Source organism: Helianthus annuus, chromosome 16 (assembly GCF_002127325.2).
Source record: "Helianthus annuus cultivar XRQ/B chromosome 16, HanXRQr2.0-SUNRISE, whole genome shotgun sequence".
Classification (NCBI taxonomy): domain Eukaryota; kingdom Viridiplantae; phylum Streptophyta; class Magnoliopsida; order Asterales; family Asteraceae; genus Helianthus; species Helianthus annuus.
The window spans coordinates 202,308,187-202,332,259 of NC_035448.2; the positions used below are offsets into that span (position 1 = coordinate 202,308,187).

At 37.2% G+C, this 24,073-nt stretch overlaps 1 protein-coding gene and 1 long non-coding RNA gene across 2 annotated transcripts; one reads left to right on the plus strand and one right to left on the minus strand.

Annotated features, from left to right (window-relative positions):
* Positions 1-8,425: 8,425 nt before the first annotated feature.
* Positions 8,426-9,650, minus strand: LOC110918758. Its single transcript, XR_002581537.2, has 3 exons — positions 9,521-9,650; positions 8,927-8,980; positions 8,426-8,618 (listed from the first exon to the last, which is right to left on the minus strand). It is a non-coding gene; the product is annotated as an uncharacterized LOC110918758 (long non-coding RNA).
* Positions 9,651-11,759: 2,109 nt separating this feature from the next.
* On the plus strand, positions 11,760-14,302 carry LOC110920399 (protein FAR1-RELATED SEQUENCE 5-like). The gene is made up of 6 exons (XM_022164611.1): positions 11,760-12,338; positions 12,616-12,804; positions 13,026-13,263; positions 13,728-13,737; positions 13,838-13,953; positions 14,022-14,302. The coding sequence occupies exons 1-6, from the start codon at positions 11,760-11,762 to the stop codon at positions 14,300-14,302; spliced, it is 1,413 nt and encodes a 470-aa protein (XP_022020303.1).
* The last annotated feature ends 9,771 nt before the right edge of the window (positions 14,303-24,073 follow it).

A 24,073-nucleotide genomic window follows, 5' to 3' on the forward strand; every position in this document is an offset into this window, starting at 1 on the left:
ACACACTCGGTAATTTAAATAGTATAATTCTCCGTAATTCATGTTGCATAAGCGTTTGCGAATAAACGTACAGTGGTGCGGTGTGATGAAAATGCATTTAGTATAACATAACCCTTTTTTTATATCGAATCTCGAAATACAAGACGATTACAAAGCGAAGCAAAAGCTAACGGGTAACGATCCGAAAAGTCGGGTTGTTACAGCCTCCCCTACTTTAGGAAATTTCGTCCTGAAATTAAGGAGCAGACGTAATAAAGAGTTGCGGATATCTAGCTTTCATATCACTTTCGAGTTCCCAAGTGAACTCAGCGCCGTGTTTGCCTTCCCAGCGAACGGGAATGCGTGGGCGTCGAAGTTTCTTGGTCTCTTGATCCATGATTTCTACAGGCGTTTCCACAAAGTACAGGGTTTCGTTTACTTGCAAGTCTTCGAGAGGTACATGAAGATTCTCTTCGGCTAAGCACTTCTTGAGGTTAGAGACGTGGAAAGTCGGATGCATGTTGCTGAGTTCAACCGGTAATTCGAGTCCATAGGCCACTTTACCAATTCTTTCCAGAATCTTAAAGGGACCCACGTATCATGGCGCCAGCTTTCCTTTCTTGCCGAATCGGATCACCCCCTTTCCAAGGTGAAACCTTTAGGAGTACGTGATCGCCAACTTCAAACTCAAGGGGCTTGCGCCGTTTATCAACGTAGCTCTTTTGACGACTACGAGCTTTTAAGAGATTTCCCTTATTTGGTGGATCTTGTCTGTCGTTTCTTGTATCAGCTCAGGACCAGTGATTTGTATGTCTCCGATCTCGTCCCATACAATAGGCGATCGACATTTTCTACCATATAATGCCTCAAAGGTGCCATTTGAATGCTAGCGTGATAACTGTTATTGTACGAGAATTCTACTAAAGGTAAATGCAAATCCCAATTACCACCAAAATCTATAACGCACGAACGAAGCATGTCTTCAAGGGTGCAGATCGTGCGCTCAATCTGACTGTCGGTCTAGGGATGGAAAGCGGTACTGAAATAAAGAGTCGTACCGAGAGCGGACTGAAAAGTCTCCCAGAGACGTGAGGTAAAATGACCATCGCGGTCAGAGATGATGTCACGAGGCGTCCCGTGTCGACAAATGACTTCGTCGGTATAGATTCGTGCTAATCATTCTACCTTGAAGTCTTCTCGTATCGGTATAAAGTGAGCGGATTTCGTAAGACGATCAACGATAACCCAAATGCTATCGTGACCAGAAGGCGTGCGAGGAAGTTTTGTAATGAAGTCCATTGTTATACTCTCCCATTTCCACATCGGGATTTCGGGTTGTTCGAGTAACCCAGAGGGTCGTTGATGTTCGGCCTTAACTTTCGAGCAAGTGAGGCATTTTGAAACGTATAGAGCGATATCCTTCTTCATTCCCGGCCACCAATAACTGGAACGAAGATCTTGGTACATCTTGTCGGCATCGGGTGAATGGAATATCGGGATTTATGGGCTTTAGTTAGCAAAATCCCTCGGAGATTATTGCGACTAGGGATTCAAATACGGTCGAGATAATGATAAATAACATTCGATTTAGTGATAAGCTGAGTTTCAGCACCACACTTCATTTCCTCTTTCAAGGTATTCTCTATGAAGCATGCATGCTGGGCGTCGCGAATTAGGGCTTCAAGGTTATTCTGGGCTTGGATGTCGCGAACGCTATACACATAGCTTCGTCGACTGAGCGCGTCGGCTACGACATTTGCCTTGCCTGTATGGTAGCGTATCTCGCAATCGTAGTCGTTGAGACGTTCAACACATCTGCGTTGGCGCATGTTTAGTTCTTTCTGGTTTAAGATGTGTTGTAGGCTCTTATGGTCGGTGAAGACCGTACACTTGGTACCGTAAAGGTAGTGTCGCCAAATCTTCAACGCAAAAACAACTGCACCGAGTTCGAGATCGTGGGTAGTGTAGTTCTTCTCGTGGAACTTGAGTTGTCGAGACACGTACTCGATAACCTTGTCTCGTTGCGTGAGAACGCAACCAAGACCTAGGTTAGAGGCATCACAATAGACAACGAAATCGTCGTTTCTATCGGGAAGTGTAAGGACGGGAGTGTTGCAGAGCATATAATTGTGAGTTTGGAATGCTTCCTCCTGTTTGGAACCCCAAACAAAAGGTTTGTCCTTCTGAGTTAGAGAGGTAAGCTGTACGGAGATTTTCGAAAAGTCAGCAATGAATCGACGGTAATAACCTGCTAATCCAAGAAATAAACGGATTTCGGATGGAGACTTCAGCATAATCCAACTCTTAACGGCTTCGATCTTTGTGGGGTCGACGTGAATCCCTTGACAGTTAACGATATGACCGAGGAATTGAACCTCCTCGAGCCAAAATTCACACTTGGAGAACTTGGCGTAGAGGCGATTTCCTTCGAGAAGCTCGAGAACCAAACGGAGATGTTGCGCATGTTCAGCTCTTGACTTTGAGTAGATAAGGATATCATCGATAAACACAATAACAAAGCGATCTAATAAGGGTTTACACACACGGTTCATCAGATCTATGAAGACCGCGGGTGCGGTTGTGAGACCAAAAGGCATGACCACGAATTCATAATGGCCATAACGGGTACGAAAAGCGGTTTACGGAATGTCTTGCTCTTGAATACGCAACAGATGATATCCAGAACGTAGATCGATCTTGGAAAAACAGGTAGCGCCTTGCAGTTGATCAAATAAGTCGTCGATTCGGGGTAGAGGGTAGCAATTCTTGATTGTAAGCTTGTTGAGTTCCCTATAATCAATGCACATTCGGAACGATCCATCCTTCTTTTTCACGAAAAGGATGGGTGCGCCCCAAGGAGATGTGCTAGGGCGTATGAAGCCTTTATCATGTAACTCCTGGAGTTGGCTAGAAAGTTCACGTATTTCGGACGGTGTGAGGCGATAAGGAGATTTTGCCACAAGGTTAGCATCGGGGATAAGGTCGATACAAAAGTCGATATCGCGAGTAAGGGGTAGACCAGGTAAATCATCAGGAAAGAAAGTAGGAAAATCACGAACCACAAGTACCTTTTCCATCTTCTTCTTTTCCTCCTTTGCTACTACAATGTGGGCTAAGAAAGCCAAGTATTCCTTACGGAGATACGTGCTTACTTGGATACAAGACATCAGCTTCAATTCTTTCGAGGATACTTCGCCATAAACACATAATTGATCACCGTTTGAGAGGGAGAAATGAATCATCTTTTCGAAGCAAACGACTTCTGCATGATTTTCGCGAAGAAAATCCATGCCTACTATGACATCAAAGCTACCAAGTTGCATAGGAATGAGATCAATCGGGAAAACGTGATTGTTGAGCGTAAGAGTACAATCACGGAGAACGGAGCGGACGGTGACAGTTCTTCCGGTGGCAACTTGTACGTCGAAGGTCTTTGGGAGGTTAGTGCGTTTACGTTTTAAAAGCTTTTCGAATTCAAACGACACAAAACAGTTATTGGCTCCAGTATCAAATAAGCAAGAAGCATAAATACCGTTAACAAGGAACGTACCATTGACAACATTGTTGTCAGTCTAAGCCTGGCGGACATTGATATTGAAGGTTCTTCCGCGGGCTGCTTGTTGTGGTTGCTGCTGCGGTGGTTGCTGCTGCGGTTCTTGTTTCACAACGCGCAGAGGCCAGACATTAATTTGGGTCACCATAAGTGTAGCAAGCTCATGCATGAACAGCGGGGGCGGGAGCTGCTTGGTTGACCTGAGGAGCAGGAAGTTGGGCTGGCGAGGCAGGAAGAGGCTGAGGAGCTTGCTGATGACGGCCTGAGCGTCGGTGAGTGGTGAAGTGCCCATAGATGTTGCAGTTTACACAGAAACGGCAGTTGACCCCTATTGGATGATGATAGGTATTTGTAGGGCACAAAGGGTGAGTACCAGTGTACGCACGCTTGGCAGGCGGTGCGTTGGTAACAGCAACTTGGCGATTCTGGTTGTTGGGCGGTGCGGAGACTGCGTGGAGTGGTGCTGCGGCGGCAGTCACAAAGTTCTTGTTGTTGGTGTTCCTTCGCTTGCAGCTCTGGCGGCTAGACTTTGAACCTTGAGATGCTGCATTGTCGGTATTGGGAGAAGTAGTAGCTTGATTGAGACTCTTGGTTAAGGTTTTGAAAGCTCCAGCCAAGACTCGATTGTCGTTGATCTCAGCTATGATTGGTAGGTTTCCTCGATAGTAGTGGGTCTCGCTGCCTGAACAAAATTAGCTACACAATCGGGAAGAGCGCAAATATACTTCTTGATGGTCTTATCAGGAGTGTCCACCTGACTAGGACAAATAATGCTCAACTGTTTGAAACGAGCGGTGAGAACAGCATTGTCACCTCCTTCTTGCTTGATGTGCCAAAATTCATTTTTCCAGCTTCTGGACTTCGTGGGGAGGACAAAATTTCTTCATCATGCTGAGCTCCTCCCATGAGAGACCATAAGCTGCATCATTACCACGCCTGTTGTGCTCAGCGGTCCACCAATCCAGTGCCCTGGACTGGAAGACGCCCGTAGCAATAACAGTGCAGAGACTTTCAGTACATCCGCTTTGACGAAAGGTGACTTCGATCGAGTCAAACCACTGAAACATTGCACTAGGTCCATCTTCACCAGTAAAACTTGCTGGACCACAGGCTTTGAATTGTTTGAAGCTGAATAGAGTTCTAGGCGCTTCATTCTTAGAGTTAACAGAAGATTTACTGCTAACCTCATTGATTTCACTGACAATTTGAGGTATAACCTTGGCTATTTCCTTGGCCACAAGTGAAGCGATTCGTTTGTCCGCTTTGTTCCTCTTGACATTTCGGTGAGTGTGAGAGCCAAAGGAAGACATTATCGAGTGTAGGTTCTGTAGCAGACATCATCCCGAAGGATTAGACGAGATCCTATTATATAGGGTTTTGTTTGAAAATTTTAGCGTTTTGACGACCCTTTTTATTATTATTATCATTATTATTACTCACGTAAAGCTCAGGAACACGTTGGCACATATTCACATATACACATAATTCACATAAGCACGTATGAGCACATAATTCACGTAAACACATATTTTGCACGTATTCACCTACATATTTTGCACGTATTCACCTATCTTTCAAGGTCGCGTAGTGCGTTCGAGAGTTGCGAGAGATGGCGAGTAGCATAAGCGTCGAGTATAGCGTATCACAAGCGAGGAGTTTAGCGTATGAGAGTTCTTAGTTTGTTGCGATTAGTTAGCGTTTTAGGTTGCGGAGGCTGTGCCTGTGCGATTTGTGCGCGTTTTCTAATGCGGAGAGCGGAAAGCGAGAAATCGAAACCATACATCGTAAATTTAAAACACATAATCATAACAAAATCGATGACGCGTAAAATCAGCGATTGCAGGCTAGAAATAGATGGAGTGCCTTGGGTGTTAGACATCGACTGCCCAAAGTGATTTGACTATTCACAACGAGTTCGAGTACACGCTTTGGTCTAATAGACTTCTCACCGTATCACGGTGAACGACATGCATCCTTCCAGTTACTACGTGACTCAGCTCATTGGAATAATCAAGACTATGGTGAGATCTTTGAAAAGAAAAGCAAGGAGTGGAATAAGTCATTCAGATGCGAGTTTCACCCCTAACTTAACAACTTCGCTCCTAATGGCGTGGGAAAACCACGAGATAGAGATGGAGATTCCCGTTGAGATGTGGATATCACTCCTAACTCAACGAAGATTCTAATGCTGAGAGTAAAATACGCGGGGTGAGTGATCTTATCGAGAGTTCTTGGTTTTCACACCTAATCTCGACCCAATCACTCGGTTGTGTTATGCGAGCGTTTTCAAAACGTGTGTATTGTGTTAGCCTTAGGAAAGGCATGTAGCATTTTGCTTTAGGAAAGGCTCCTTCGTACGAAGCTGTAGTATGTGGGTTCGTACGAAGGTGCAACATAGTAGGTTCGAACGAGAGCATCACAATATGTGGGTTCGTAGGAAGCCCCAATTGGGTTCTTAGAAGGGTCTGTTTTGGGTACTTAGACTATAGACTAGGTCAATTCTACACGACTCGACCTAATTCCCTATAGTTATGGCTCTGATACCAATATGTCACACACCAGCCGATGGCAGAATCATCGGGGCGCGGCACTAGGCGAATCAGATTGCTCAAGAGAATCCATAACAACTATTCATTACCAATATTTTTAAGGTTCACCATCTCATACTAATGAACAAATATCCAACAAACAGTTATTACAGATAGCGAGTTCTCATAAACAAAACATGATCCGAACCTAGATTTTTATTTGCGGGTTACTAGACTTCCTAATCCATTGTAGCAAACAGACCATCAACCTATCACATACGTTAAAATAAAAGTCAATACATAAAGTAAAGGTGAGTACACAAGTTTGCATAGATATAGTATAAAAGCGTTTACGCATAACCAGCATATAACACGTAACAGGCAAAGCATGTAACTACCAACAATGATACAACCTAACCACGTTACTGCGATGTAGAGTATGCGCGACACATATTCACTGAAGCAAACACGTGAAGTAAAGTAATGTGATCCTTAGGAAACCCTGTCACAACAGGTGCTGAGTCTAAACTATAGTACTATCGTTGCTAAAGGCGGTCTGGTATAACATTGTGTAAGCATAGTAACAAGCATTCAACAAATCACGTATGGCATGTGGGAGTGGTTAGCGTTTATAAAGTGTTTGCGTTGAGTGTTGTGTTTTGATAGAGAACGTATATAACACCCAAAAGTGCGTTAAACGAAAACGGGTTCGAGTATACTCATAGAGCATGTACTAATCAAGAAACACGATCCTCAATGGATTGAAGGGAGCGCCAGATCAACCTGCGTACGGGAACAGAAGCGTGAGTCCTCCAAAGTGCTGAAACGGTCGAAAATCAGAGTTTCGGTGGGAAACAGAAGCTTCGTACGAAGTTGATGGCTTCATACGAAGGTGTGCCTTCGTACGAAGGTGGGTCTTCATGCACGTGGGGCTTTCGTTGTCCAAAATCGAGTGTCTTCACGTTTGTCTTCGGGAAATCGAGTGTTCATCCCTCCAACCTTAAGCTACTGATTAAACTTAAAGTCGGAGAGGTCTTTGATTATGTCACGAGTGGGAATCGGGCTGTTAGGTGTAAAACCAGTGCCTTCGTACGAGGCCATGTGCCTTCGTACGAAGCTGGCTTCGCACAAAACAGTCCAGTTCACAAACGAGGCTGTTTTTGGCATTCGATGTTGTGTTTTCGCCTGAATCGGATGTGTTTCCGAGTCTTTTTCAAGCTGGTTTCGACACTACCTCGTTCCACTATTCAGTGAACGAGATACATGTCGTTTTTTCGTCTGGTTTTGGTGGAAAAATCAAGTTTAAGAAAGTTTTGAAAGGTTTTCACTTAGACTTAACACTTGGTGAGTGTGAAACCAACAGATTTCTAGGGAAACCGAAGTTAGTCCCAATACACTCGGTTAAGTGTAAATCAGTGATGAAAGAAGAAGTTTTGATGAAAAAGATGAAGAGTTTTTTGTAAAAACGGGAATTTATGAAGAAAAGAAGAAGTTTAAGTGTGAATAAGATGAAGTTCTAGATGAAAACCTTGATGTTTTGATAAAATCGAAGTGATTCGTGTGGAAATCGAAGTGGAAAACGTTGTATAATTGAATAAAACTGTTAAATCTTACTTGAAAACGGTTGGACATCAATTCAACATGTTTCGATATGAAATCAGCAAGTGAGAATGAATGAGGGGTGAGGGAGTATTTATAGAGGAGCTTGGTTCGAACAGAATGCCTTCGTTCGAAGTAGCTGCCTTCGTACGAGGCCAGCTAGCTTCGTTCGAAGGTGCTGTTTTGTGCAACCTTTTCCTCGTTTCGCGTGTAGGATGCTCGTTTAATGCATTTTGTTGCGTTAGTTAGTATTGGTACTTTAGGTATTTTAGCGTAACATCAAGTTTCGAGTTGCGTTGCGTTTTTAGAGTGATAGTATCGAGATGTGCGAGTAGCGTTGAGTTTAGTTGGTTAGCTTTTGCAAGTGTAACCATGACAAATAAAGCACATACAAGTAAGACACATAATAACACACAGCATAACATTACTACTACTAATAACAGCGTTTGCAATTTAGCGTGTTAGTCATGATAAGTGTATGCGAAGGCGTGAGTGGTTACCGAACAAACAAACACACTTGGTAATTTAAATAGCATAATTCTCTGTAATTCGTGTTGCGTAAGCGTTTGCGAATATAAAGCGTTTAATCGTACAGTGGTGCGGTGTAACGCCCAAATTTTTTTCTTTTAAATTATCTAAATAGTGACATGCTTATTCTAACGAAATTTGGGCATGACCCGTTCGTAAAACGATCGGTCCCCTGTTTTTCACATTCAAAATATATGTTTAACACAACACTTTTCAAAAGACATAATGTATACCATCAAACGACCTTGACACACCTACGAGAATCATTATGTTCAAAATACATAACAAGAACTAAGTTTTTTAACTACTAGATATAAACAAAGCGACCAAAGTATTAAACATTGCCTTCTTTACAAAAGTAGCGGAACATGGGACGGGCCTTGAAGTGCGTTCGAACCGGGCGAAGCTTGAAAGCTAAACTTGAGATTTACCTACATCGCCACAACAAAGTAAACTTATTAGCCTTAAAATTCTTTCCTTTAATTCAAGAATTCAACTTACCGACTTGTAACCATTATGACATCCGTAAACTTGTAAAATTACTACATACTTTCGTTCTTTCGCACTAATATGTTAAAAATGGAACTTCATACCATTCTTTCTATTCTTGCATTCTCATCCTTCGACCCGTTCATAAAAAGGGTCCACACAAATACTACTTTCATACATGATTCAATTCGACACATCTAATGTTAAACACAACAATATAATAAAATCATGAATTGTACAAGTAGCGTACCTCGATCTTGATTCCCTTGTTGCTTTGCTTGACTTGAAATTTCTTCCTTTATACCTAAACAATACCATTCATACTCAGAATTTATATCTCATACTCGTCTATATACCCTACTTGGCAAGACATCATGTAATCTACATTTACATCATAAACACATTCAAAACACATAGCGTTTATGACTAACATGGCTGAAATCTTTATTAAGGCATTTCATCAAACACTTGGTGTGCACAACATCAACAAAGCACAAGGTACAAGTATTCATAGCATAATTCTACTTGTTCACCTTCTAATCTAACAAGAATCAATCAAGTTCATAGCTTTCTTTCATCCTACACCATCTTAACTAAATTTCTCTATCTCTATTCAAGATCATGTAGCAATTTTCACCTACTAGCTTTTCTTTAATCATCATGTTCATCACACTTTCACAACAATTGGGTATAAAGCTTAAATCATTCAAACAAATCTGAAATCAACAATAATTTCGACTACTATGAAACCCTAACTCTCAATTACATGAGATTTCCACATAATTTCATGATTGGGTTAAAACCCACTTCCTACAAATCATTCAAATAAAAAATTCCTACTTACCAATCGTTGAACAAGCTCAAATTATTCGAATTTTGAGTTCATGCATCCATTTAGGCTCTTAATTCCCTTTTGATTTTGAGAATTTCATGATGTTAGGGTTTGTCTCCTTGGCCCCCTTGCTCTGATCGGTCCACACAAACACACCAGAGTGTGTGTTTGTGTTTTTTTTCTTTATTTATTTGTTTTTATTAAAACTTCCATCCTTTTTCACAAGTTTAGTCCCTCTATTTATTATTGTTATCTATTATCACATAAACTATCCCACTTATTGAATTTTTAACATATTCATCTAACTTTGTTGACAATACATAACTAGGCATTTAGAATAATATAATAAATTACATATTTTGGGGTGTTACATGCGGTGTGATGAAAATGTATTTAGTATAACATAACCCTTTATTTATATCGAATCTCGGAATACAAGACGATTACAAATCGAAGCAAAAGCTAACGGGTAACGATCCGAAAAGTCGGGTTGTTACACCACACCCCTAAAAACTTAAAAAAAAAAACTAACCCCCTCCCCCAAGCTAAATGCTAAAAACTAAACTATAAAGCTAAACCTCTCAAAGACCTAAAAAACCGAGCCCCCCCCCCCCCCCCCCCCCCCGCTAAATGCTAAAAGCCAAACCCCAAAAAACCTAAAAAAAATCTAAATAACACACAAAATTTAATCTTAATAAAAATCACGAGTTTTAGTCTCCAAAAAAAAATTTTTTTTTAAAAAAATATTGACGAAAAGTAGCGAATTTTATTAAAAATTATTCAAAAAATTGTGTGTTTTTTTAGATTTTTTTAGGTATTTTTGGTTGTGTTCACATTGGTTCTCGCGGTTCTTGCGATAAAGGGTGGTTCTTAACGGATCCTTTTCTTTTATATATATATACACACACACATACGAAATGCCGATATGTATAGAAAAAGCGTGGTTCGACTAGCATCTACTAATATCAGCCAAAATTGTTAAAATACTTTTATGAGAGGGTTTTATCGAAAATGTGAAAAAACATCAAGAAAACCACAAAGATTTTTTTGGTTTTAACTCAACGACATAGAAGGAATAGGAAAAGGACTTATCGAAATCTTTTAAATTTAAAACGGTTCAGTCGGCCGGGTTTGCGAATCTATTCTAACTATCAAAGAATTCCTAGGAGTTTAGACGGGATGGGAGTTGGAATTCTTTCTACCTCTCAGGGTATAATGACAGACCAGGAGGCTCGACTAGAAAGAATAGGCGGACGAATATATATATATATATATATATATATATATATATATATATATATATATATATATATATATATATATATATATATATAAACGGGATCAGGAGAGAACAGTGAAAAGTGTGAGAACGGTAAGAACGGATCCTGGTCCAACACGTGACAGGGGGCGCTAATTGTTATGCGGGGGTACGATTGGCCTTTTATACGTTCCCTCCTTATTCGCGTTATAAATCTCTTTCAAATTAAAACTCCAAAGATTTCTTGTTAGTTGTTACCTCCTTTGCAAGCTTTCTTATATCTATGGCGTCTAACGTGGATTCTGTTCGACAAAGTAAAATTCGTTGGTGTTTTCTATTTTTGTTTCAGCAAATCATGCAACAGATATGGCGTTTTGTTCTTTTATGCTTGTTTCATTGTTTTTTTATAATGTGTTGTATGGTTTTCAATGGTGTTATTCAATTATGCAATTTAATCGCGTTTTAATTGGTATTTAAACAATTACTAAGAACTGATAATTGGAGTTTTCAATATTAATTTTAATTGTCATTTTTGATCTAGTATTTTTCTTATGATTTTACGATCGTTGGCATTTTACATCTATTTGATTAGTTTTGAATGTTATTTTGTATTATTTGTAAACATCAGTTATTACTATTTGTTAATTTGTGTAAACATCAGTTTTATTAATTATGGCGTTTTCATTATGATGTTATATTTTGTTAGTTATTCATCTCATGGCGTTTTCATCATGTCATTTTTAAATTATGTGTTTAATATGTCTTGTTTATTATTCAATTAATGGTGTTTCAATCTAAAATGTTATTACGAGACATTTTCTATTTTTAATGGCGTTTTTCTGATTTTTCTGTTCCTCACTGTGTTTTCTCAGACGAAGTTGCTTCCTCGAGTCAAAGACTTTGCCCCAAAACTGGATTACCATTTATCATTCCTGACGTCAGTGAAGAAATAAAGCCCACAATGGATTCTCAAGCCTCGACGATTGTTATTCAATGAATGTCAAGTATGCCAAGGAGTGTGGGTTTTCAGTCAGGAAAGGTACTACAAAGACAAACTCTAAAGGTGTGTTACATATTAAGTATTACTTGTGTACGAGATCTGGGTTATATAAGGACAAGAAGGTTGATACGTTGGACCCCAATCAAAAGGAGCGATTAGTGCGATCCAACTTTTCAAAGAGGACTGATTGTGGTGCACTGTTAGGTGTAACTTTTGAGGATGGATCATGGAAGGTGTATAAGTTTGTCGAGGAGCACAACCATTATCTTGTTGAGCGTCCTGATAAGCATTTTCTTCCAACTGAACAACACCTCACTCAGCTCCAGAAGCATGTTATACACGGCATGTCTAAGCTGAATGTGGGTCCCGTGAAGGCGTTTAATGTTATGAAGACTTGTTTTGGCAGTTTTGAAGATGTGGGTGTAAGTAAAGTTGAATTTAAGAACTATAAGAGGCAAATTAACTTGTTTATAGGGGAATATGACGCCGATATGGTTGTGAGACATTTGAATGAAAAACAACACATTCTTAGACTAATTTCTCGTATGATTGCTTCACAGACTAAGAGAATCGTTTGAAGGGACTTTTTTGGTATGATGATCAAGCCAAACGAAATTACCATGTGTTTGGTGATGTGATTTCGTTTGACGCCACGTATCGTTCCAACAAGTAATATTTTATTATTCAACTTCTTCTGTTTTTGGCGTTTTATGAATTTACATGCAATGGCATTTTTATTAGTTTACATGATATGGCGTTTTATTAGTTTACATGCAATGGCGTTTTATAAACTTACATGCAATGGCGTTTTATTATTGTTTCAGTTTCTCATGGCGTTTTCATATGCAGATACTCTATGGTGTTTGTACCGGTATAGACAATCATCACTGCAATGTTACATTTGGTGCAGCATTATTGGCGTCGGAAACTGCTGATACGTATATTTGGTTGTTGAGAGTTTTTCTAAAAGCTGTTGGTTCTCAACCAAAATTTGTCGTCACTGACCAAGATCCATCAATGAAGAAGGCTATTTCTATTGTATTTGTTGACACGAGGAATCGGTTATGCATGTGGCATGTGATGCATAAACTTTCTCTGAAGGATGGTATGCTTATTTTTACCTTTTGCGTTTTAGTATACACTGCGTTTTGAAATACATGGCGTTTTGTAGCTTGTTGATGTTTTTTTTTTAATTAAGGTTTATCTTTGTGTAATTTTATACGTTTTTTTTATGCATGGCGTTTTCGTGTTATACATAGGTTGGTGTTAGGCTATGCAATTCCACCAATTTTAAAGAACGTATTTGTGGTGTTGTGTGGATGGATATTCTCACACCTGAAGAGTTTGAATCAGAATGGGAAGCAGTTATCGCAGAGTTCAATTTAGCAGATAATGACTGGCTATCTGATATTTTTGCACTCAGGGAATCTTGGATCACTTCATACTATAGAATGGAAGAGATGTCGGGTCTTATACGACCGACATCGAGGTCGGAGAGTGAGAATCATTTTTTTGGTTAAGTGTGCAATTCGAAAGCTACTCTTGTTGAGTTCATGACTCATTATGAAACTGCAATAGAAGCACAGCGTCACACACACCGGAAAAATGATCAAGAATCTCGATACAAACGACCCCAGTTGAAGAGTAATTACCAATTGTTGGAAGGCCAAGCTGTTGACATATACACAAAAATATTTTTTGTGACGTTCAAGCTGAGCTAATTAGAATTGCGGATTGCATAAATCAACGTTATGAAGATCAGCCTGATGGGTTTGTTAAGTTTTACGTAAATGACTTCTAACAGGCTTGTACATCCTTATTTGAGGTAAACAATGGCGTTTTGTTTTTATATGGCGTTTTCTGTTAATGGCGTTTTTTCATATCCAATGTGTTTTTTTAATTTTTTTTGACAAACATTCTCTGCATGGCGTTATTGAGATATTGTTTTTGGCGTTTTTCAGGTAATGTTCCGTAAGTCTGATTGCACATGCAGTTGCTCATGCAGGCGTTTTGAACAGTTTGGTTTGCTATGTAGACATATATTCTATGTTTTGAGAATTATGGACATAAGGGAATTTCCAAAACAGTACATTCTGAATAGATGGCACAAAGAGGCTTCCCCAAATTGTTCTCCCCAATTCTCAATTAGTCGGGAATACATGACCGAACTTGACCCCGATGTGCAAAGTATGATGCGAGATTTTATTTTTTCAACGGAATATACTTTGAACCGTTTATCTTATCTGGTAATAAAGAGGAGCTATCCTTATACAAGGATCATGTTCAATCTTATATGAAGAAGGTTCAAGATATGCAGATTGTTGCTCCTCCCGCTAGTACTACGGATAGATTTGCCGAGATAACTGGTCAATACAAAAATGACAAGAATCCAATAAGAGTCCCTGTTGGATATAAATCCAAAGGTTCTGGTTCTCGGAAGCGCCTGAAATCTAAACAGGAGATAGCAATCGAGAAAAAGAAATCAAAGTCGAAACCCGGGGCCAAAGAAAGACAGTGTCAGAACTGCAAAGCATAGGGACACTATGCATCGACATGCAAACAGGCTGTAACTAAGAGAATATCGACAAGGTCTTGGAGTGCTAGTAAAGAGTAGTCTGGCGTTTTGTATTTTTCATTCTTATAGAACACACATAGATGGTCTTCGAGAGCCACTGTAGAATAGTTTGGCGTTTTGTATATTTCATTCCTATAGAACACATACAGGTCTCAGTTTGGCGTTTTACATCATTTTTATACATCATTTTTTTCCATTCTTTCTCAGTTTGTCCATCTTGTTTATCTAAACTTTATTGAGAACAAAACTGAATCTCCATGAAATGGCGTTTTTGAATTTTTGTGGTTTTTGTATGTTTTGGCATTTATATTGAGGAAATAGTGTATATCAAAGAAACACGAATTGGAATCTTCGATATTCGGAGTTATTTGGGGTTTCTAAGATGAATGGTATAGAGGAAAATATGGCGTTTGGGATTTTGGTGTGAATTTTAGAAGGTCTGAGAGGTTGTTTATATAGGAAGTTTTTGGCGCGTATTTTAGGAGCGATTTTTATTATAGTAAATGCTAGTAATTAAGTTCCGTCGTTTTAGTACTGTTTTTTCAGCTTTATTGGTTAAAAACAAAGTTTGGCGTTTTATATCTAATGGCCTTTAGATTAGGATGAAGTGTGCTATGTGTGTTACGGCGGGGATTTTAATAGCGTTTTATTCGTGAAGTCAAAAGACCCTTTTACCCTTAATGAAGCGCGCCCCCTTTAAAAAGTTTATGTTATTTACGAAAACGCAACCGCGCCATCTAGTCCATAGATTGTTTTGATCTGACGATCCATAATCGTTCTCACCGTTCTCACACTTTCCAGCGTTCTCTCTAAATCCTTACCCTATATATATATATATATATATATATATATATATATATATATATATATATATATATATATATATATATATATATATATATATATATAGGGTGGGGTTCATGCGAGAACCACTCTTATTGCGAGAACCGCGAGAACCAATGTGAACATGGGGCAATTGTGTAAATACATAATAAAATCCATAACAGCTGCCACTCCTCCTTTTTATGGACTTCAAACAACAACTAAATCCTCTTTTTTTATTCACTTCATGTCCAGATCCATCAGTTTCTACACAATTCATCATCTCAATTCACGTCACACTCCAAATCCCCTAAAATTCATCATATCGATCTTATAATGCACACTCCAAATCCCCCAAAATTCGTCGTATCGATCGTATAATTCATCATGTATCCATCGTATATTCAAATTAGGGCTATAAGAAAAGAATCATCCATCATGTATCCGAAATTAGGGCAATAATAACAGAATCATTGAAGATTTCGGCACAAATAAGGAGAAACTGGCGCAAATAAGAAGAAACTGAAGAACAAACATCAAATGGATTCATCGTAACATGATGCTACACAGTTATGTGAATTCGTAAGTTTATACAATTTGTTTTTGCACTTTCATATGTTAACATGATGATTAATTGTCGATTCAGATCCTTTATATTTTAATATGACGATTAAATTGTAGTTTCATACCTACATTAGCGAAAATGGTTTGATGTATATGATGTTTTAGGGATTCGGGGTAATTGTTGTGATACACCGACTTGTAATGTGGTAGGTATGTGTGTTTTTTTTGTATGTAGGTTTTGTTACTGAATAATTTTAATTATATTTGGTGGTAATACCGAATTTGAGTTGATAATGGTTAGGTTATTCTATTGAACCAAACATTACCTGTTGATACTGTCAGTCATGTTAATGCACATGTGCACATAGTTATACACATGTGCATAATTAATATGGTGATGATAAAGCTGATGTATAGATTGTTAACAAGGTCGTTTATGTTGATGCACATGTGCATAGTTAACGTAGTGATGATAAAGTTGATGCATATGTTGTTAACAAGGTCGTTTATGTTTATGCACATGTGCATTGTGTATATGGTGATGATAAAGTTAATGTTAATGCACATATTTATTGATAATTTATGTTTATTGATCTTATTTTTTATTATTTTATTATTTTTTTTTGTATATTATTGGATATCAACAATAGGAAAAAATCGAAGAAAGTAACTTTTGTTTTGAAGTCAATGGATGAAGGGTCAAAAAAATGTCGGATGCAATGGAAGATGCTTATGCGACATGCAATGGAAGATGATCACGCGACAGTTAAACAAAGAGGTAAAAAATTGAAAAAATAACCTTTGTTTTGTATATTATTTTTTTATCGAAGCAAACCTGTTGATAAACTCAATCATGTTAATGCATATGTGCATAGTTATACACAAATGGATATTTTGCCAGATTATTTCAATTAGGTCAGTCATATGAATGCAAACGTGCAGTTAGGCACATGTGCATAATTTGCCAGAATATATAAATAAGGTCATTCATGTTGTTGTACATGTGCATAGTTATGCACATGTGCATAGTTTTCCAGAATATGTTAACAATGTAATTTATGTTGATGCACATGTGCATAGTGTATATAGTAATGATAAAGTTAATGTTAATGCACATATTCATTGAGATTGTATGTTTGTTAACCCTATGTTTTTTTTTTTGTTTTTTTATTATCGTAGATTGATAATGGAAAAAATTCAAAGAAAGTAACTTACGTTTTGAAATCAAGGGATGAAGGGTCAAAAAATGGTCGGATGCAATGGAAGATGATTACGCAACGGTTAAACAAAGTGGTAAAAAATGTTGATTAATATTCGATGATGCAGTTGGGAGTTTATTCCAACATTCCGTTCAGAATCCATTCCAACATTCCGTTCAGAATACATTCAATTGCGTGAGAACGAACACTGCCTAAGTTGAAAGTTATTCATTTGTGGAAGTTAAGTTTATGAGTTTTATTTGTGTTATTGTTATTAGGTATGAAGGTACATGTTGGGATGATTTGGCTCATAGGAAAGGTGTGTATGAAGCTAAACAATGGCTGGTCAGGTTCGGTTACGTTGTGTGTTTTATTGTCTTATTAGAAGTTATGTTAATACAATGTGTTTGAGTGTTTGGTACGGTTACGTTGTGTGTTTTATTGTCTTATTGGAAGTTGTATTAATACAATGGGTTTGAGTGTTTGATTGACTGATCCTTGAGGTTGATATGTATGTGCATATTATGGGATGATTGCAGATATGAAGGTGAATGGTTGCAGAACAATCCAGAGGGTCACGTGGTTCTTGAAGTTGACATACCAACTTATGAACCTGTTCCTGGTTCAGAGTATGTTTGTGATTCGAACTATGTTGTTATGTGTTTTTGGTGACAAAAGTGTAAACGATGAACGTTGATTGTAATAATAAATCAATATGCACATGTGCATAGTGTGCAATAACATGTGAATAAAGTAGTTAATATTGATGCAGGTGACATTGAATAAGGTATTTAGTTGTATTTTGGTGTGATGTATAGATTATGCACATGTGTATTTGATGCGATTGGGTAGAGATGCACATGTTCATTATTTTTTAGTTTTTATGTTAAATGATGTTGCCATTCATTTAAACAAATATTTTATACCATATGCAGATGTAGATATAGGAAAAGACATACAAGGAAGGCAAGTAAATATGCAGATGTAGATACAGGAAAATATATACAAAAGAGGACAAGTAAGCGGAAGAATAATGAAACATTGGGAAAAGATGACAGTGAAATGTATGTGGTCAAGAAAAAGAAGGTTGAAAAGTCAACATTAAATAGGAGACATGAGAATAATGACGATATGGTGGACAACAACATTAATGGTATGTGTTGTAAAGTTGTGTTAATATAAAGTTGAATCTGCACATGTGCAAAATTATGTATGAAAATTATATAACGTGTGTTTCTGTTTTTTTTTACACGTGTTATAAATTTGGCAAAGGATACCATACACGGGCTGACGGATGAAGAATCTAGGAAAAAGTTTAGAGGAAGAATCAACAAAGCAGGAGGACTATTGGAGGAGGTTGAACAAATGGGAAGAAGATAAAAATGAGTATTTGAGTAATCACTAGGAGTGTTGTAGGTAGGTGGTTGGTGGAAACAATATTTCGTGTTTTTGTTTTGTTGGCATTGACGGTGATATTGAGTGGTATTATGATACAAACAAGTTTGTGTTTTGAAAGATGATGTATGTACATATGCATAGTTTTGGTTAATTTTAGATGGTGGTTGTTGGTTTAGTTATATTGGTCAGTTGATGATGTACTATGTTGTTTGGTATCGTATGAGGTTATTGAATGCACATGTGCATAATTTGAAAATGTATACATATTGGTAATTTATTTACGTGTTTGGTATGGTATGAAGGTTTTTGGATGCACATGTGCATAATTTGAAATTGGTATACACGTTGGTAGTATATCCATGGATGGTAATGTAGATGATGATGTAATAGGTTGTTTGGTATGTTATGAAGGTTATTCAATGCACATGTGCATAATTTGAAAATGTATGCATATGTGTAATATGTTTATACATTTGGTATGTTAGAGAGGTTTTTGTATGCACATGTGCATAATTTGAAATTGGTATGCATGTTAGTAATATATCCACAGATGGTAATGTATATGGAAATGAACTGGTATAGGTTATGTTAAAGTGGTATGTCATATGCACAATTGCATTATTTAGAATAATAATACATGTTAGGTGTTTAGGAATTAAAGTACATACGATTTTGTTTAATAATTGAGTGATAAAACAACATCATCCATTCAATCATAAACATCGGAAATTTGTAATCATAATATCATAATACATAGTTTAAATGGTGTTTAATCGAGTAGTTCAACATAAACATGTAGGTCAAATTGAATGTAAACAGGTTAAATTAAATGTAAACAATAATTCAACATAATCAAATTGAACGCAGTCGTTTCAAATTAAATGTAAACAAGTTCAACGTAGACGAGTGTTTCAACTTGAATGTAAACCGTTCAGACTAAATGTAAAACAAACAATAAAAACAAAATGATCGATATTTGACGACGAACTTAATCAAATTTAGGATGGTTGGTTGCATTATGACGTCTGGATGAACATATAAGGGGTTGTTCATGTACATTTATGTATGTAGGGTCTTCATAGTCATCATAAATATCTTCATCAGTATCATTATCTTCATCATCTTCATCAATATCATTAGCATCATCGGAACAAGAATCTGTTTCATCTGTCCGGAATTCTAGTAGCAATGGTGGCAGCTTAGTTGTGTATGAATGTTCCTGAATGTTCCTGAATATAAAAAGAATGTCAAACAGTGAATAATGAAGTGGTAAAAAAGTGATATTTAATAAGGTAAATGTTATGTGTAAGAATGTTGTATAAATGATAAACATATTATTGGTGATGATTATAGGGTAATGGTGACGTGATGCACATGTGCATGATTATGTACTAATATTGTGAACAAATTATTGTTGATGATGATAGGGTAATGGTAACGTGTTGACATGTGAAGGATGTAGATTATTGGTGATGGCTATATGGTAATGATAAAGTGTTGCACATGTGCAGGATGGTGTATTTATAGGGTAATGGTAAAGTGATGCACATGTGCAATATGGTGTAGTTATAGGGTAATGGTAAAGTGTTGCACATGTGCATGAGCAAATTCTCAGCGGATGCATAATATTTCAGCGGATGGACATCAGGTTTGAGCAAATGGACAGTTTTGTGAATGGACACATTTTCAGTGAATGAATCAGCAGCGAATATACTTGTTTTTCAGTGAATGAACCAGCTTAAACAAAATCCTAACTTTGGGCGAATGAACTTAAATCTGAGCCGATGAAGTCTAATCTACGGATGTACTTATTCCTAATAAGCAGACGAGCAATACTGCGAATGAACGTTAATGAAACGGATAAACAATTTAATCCAAACCCGTTAAATTCGATCCGTTAATTCTGCAGATATAGTTAAAATCTGTAGATTGATTTAACTTCTGCAGATGGAATGTTCAGCGACTGGACATATATACTGCGGATGGTGTAATCTATGCGGCGGATGTACTTGAACAGTGAATAAACCAATTTCTGCGAATAAACTGATTCCATCGAATGGACTGAATTGATTCCAGCAGATGAAAGTTTTGTTTCTGCGAATGAACTAAAATGCAAATGAACTGATTCTAACAGATTTGGGTTCGTGCTTATGTAACAATGTACTTGATCTTGGTCAGTGATTGTGCAAACAGACAACACAGTAACACAATCACTTGTGAACCGATGTAGTTCTGTCACAAACTGATTCAATGCAACAAACAAAATGTAGATCTGTGAATGAAAACCTGGAGTCGTGTGAATATGTAACTTGCATATTCGTATATAACCAATCAGATTATAAATACGAATACAACACTTCGTATAAGTATATGGTAATGGTAAAGTGTTGCACACGTGCAGGATGGTGTATTTATAGGGTAATGGTAAAGTGCTGCACATGTGCAAGATGGTGTATTTATACAAAAAATCACGTCCGACACTCGAATTGCATCAACAATTCTCAATTCTCAGGCATCACCAGTTCTCAGTAGTTCGTCTTCACCCCAATTACATTATTAACAAAAGAAAAATTAATACAATGATTCATTTGTGCATAAACTTAGATTTAATTACTAAAAAATAATAAAAAGAATACTAAATAATCAATAGCTTCTAACCTTTTTGTTTAACATTCACATATTCGTCTTCCGTTGCACATGTGCAGGATGGTGTATTTATACAAAAATCATGTCTGACACTCGAATTGCATCAACAATTCTCAGTTCACAGGCATCAACAGTTCTCAGTAGTTCGTCTTCGTCCCGTATTCGTCCCGATTACATCTGTAGTTCGTCTTTGTCATATCGATAGCAACACACCATAAACCGTTCGTCATATCGATTTCACCATCTGATATTCCAAAATTCGTCGTATAATTGAAATTTTTGCTCCAAAATTCGTATTGTAATCGATATTATTGCAGTATGAACGTGAACAGTGGCTGGAAATACAGAACAACATCGCGTGTAAGAGACGATCTCTCGAATGAAACCCTAGATTGTAAGAGACGATCGTCAATGTATACAATCTCCATCGTGAAATTGGAGAGATTAGTCGCCGTCGTAGATCGCCGTCGTCAATGTATAAAATCTCTCGAATGAAACCCTAGATTGTAAGAGATGATCTTGAACATGGGATGGAAATACAGAATAGGCGCGTGTTTTTTTATTAGATGCCACTTAATTACAATTTTGCCATGTGTTCACATTGGTTCTCGCGGTTCTCGCAATAAAGGGTGGTTCCTAACGGATCTTTATCCTATATATATATATATATATATATATATATATATATATATATATATATATATATATATATGCAAATATGCTTGTATGCAAACTACTATAAAAGTCAATATGCAAACCCGTTTTGGTTTCCGTCAGCAAGTGTTTACACCAAAAAACTCATCTTTACTTTTTGACCCGTTTCTTGATTTACACCATGGGGTCTCATCTTAATTAACTTTTATGTATCACCAACATTTGTTCATCTTAATTTGACTCGTTTTGACCCGTTTCATGGTTTACATCATGGGGTCTCCTCTTAACATTTATTCAGCTAACCACATCTTAACTAAAATACTTCCATCATATATATTGCGATTCTATTTTAGAAAGTGTAAGCTTTACATACCTTATATCCGATCATGCATTCTCGCGTTTTGACCCGCTTGACCCGTTCCTTTCCAAGCTTCCATCTAGCTTGTCAAGAGTCAAACTATAATAAAATATCCGCAAGATGGTTAGATTAGTCATCATATACCATGACCATCACCTTCTGGATTTTTATACCATCTTTTTCATTCTAATATGTTACAAGTCAGTTTGACTTTTAAAAGTTATACTGCCAATTGACATATACTAATGCATTAACAAGTTCAATAAACTCATTTAGGCAATTTATAAAACACTTGGTGGACATCATTTTTAGGCGATCATATTAGGCTATTTTATCAATACTTGCTAACAACCATTCATAGGATTCTTGACCAAAGTTTTTCACGATTTGTTAGCATCTAGTTTTCACTTGGGCATTTCACCAAACACCTTATGTGCGTAATTCCTAAGCTATTCTTATTAGCTCAAATTGGCATCATCCTACTACCTCATTATAACTCAACATTCCATACTTCAAGTAACAATCAATAAACATGTAATTTCAGTTGTTATAAGCAAATACACAATTTGACCATCATAATCATGGGTTTAACTCTTATGTCAAAACCCACTTCTAATCACTTATGAACACTGAACAAAATTCCTAATTTGTTCAAGTAGTTCATACATACGAGTTAGTATGATGTTTATAGACACCAATACCACATGAATTTACATTATCTTGCTACAATTTCTACTAGACGTTTCTAATTCATGTTTTTTCTAAACTAGAAAACCTATCAAAAGTTAAATTGTAGCATACCTTAGGCTTAGTTGATGTTGTGTGATTCAATCCTACAAACATTTAACAAAACCAACTTTGATTCCATCATTGATTTCAAGATTTTGTGTTTGAAGGTATTAAGGGATTTCTCCCCTTCTCTCTCTAAATCACGACACATACACTCTTGCGTGTGTGTTTTGTGCTTTCATATTTTAATACCCACATTTTTTCTCCATAACCCTTTTAGCCCCTCTGGTTTGGTTTTATTAAGATTAAGGCACCATTCACTCTTTTAGTTAACTAGGTTAAATATTTCTAGTTACCACACTTATGTTATTTGGTTTAAACCCATTTATTTCCACTAGTAGATAGCAAATCTTTAACTAGGATAGAACATTCCTAGTTATAACACATCATGTCAAATATCATTATAAACCTGATAACTGAATTTAGTATTTTTGGGGTCTTGCACGCTGCTGCTCATTAGACTACGGTCTCTCTCCGTGCCGCCTACAGAATTACGATCTGCTACTCGCCGCTGCCGCTTTGGATGATTGTTGTAAATTTACAGAATCACTTAAAATTGTGGAATGTCATTGAAGATTATGGATTGAAGTTTGCTAGGAGTTTGGCAGAAGTTTAGACTACAAGTCAAGGACCGAGATCGAAACTAGTTTTGATAATTGTTTGTTTATGTTTATTGTTGTTTTCTAGTCTGATATTTAGCGTTTTATTATTGAGCCCATCGGGCCAGTTTATCTCTATATATTGTAACTTGAATGGAATACAATCAATTCAGTCTTTACCATCTTACAGTAACTTCGTCGCATGATTGGTACATTTTATATACACCTAAGAATTTATGAAATCCTTTATTTACTATAAAATATAATGCTTTTACTTTTTTTTTTTTTTTTTTTTTTTTTGAAGTTTAAGATGATAATGAGCTAAAGTGATCAAATTCCATGAAAACAAATTTTTGAAAAGCAACGAGGTATAAAAAACGGATTATCGTCAAATAAATGTTAGGAAAGTTGTTTGATTGAATTGCTGACAACTTCACAAAATGATATTAGTTGGCTGTGTGTGAAAATAAAAAAATTGAAACTAATTGGGCTAAGTTGGAGATCTTGGGCTGGGTAATACACAACGAGCAGGAAAGCAAAGCTAAAAGGAATTGGCTGTAGTTGGGTCTAGTAGCTAGGCGGCCCATAAAGAAAGTCGGTGTGGTAATGAAATAAATGAATAACAGATGACTAGGTCAGCAATTTTAGAGGAGGGTTGGGCGGTTCGATGGCAGCACCTTTGGCTGCTGGTCGGCCCAAGGAA

Excerpts from the sequence above, each read along its gene's own strand:
- LOC110920399 (XM_022164611.1), top strand. The coding sequence starts at position 11,760 with ATGAATGTCAAGTATGCCAAGGAGTGTGGGTTTTCAGTCAGGAAAGGT. Across the intron at positions 12,339-12,615 it reads CTTCACAGACTAAGAGAATC|ATACTCTATGGTGTTTGTAC; the intron begins GTTTGAAGGGAC and ends TTTCATATGCAG. Across the intron at positions 13,954-14,021 it reads ACTTGACCCCGATGTGCAAA|AGGAGCTATCCTTATACAAG; the intron begins GTATGATGCGAG and ends CTGGTAATAAAG.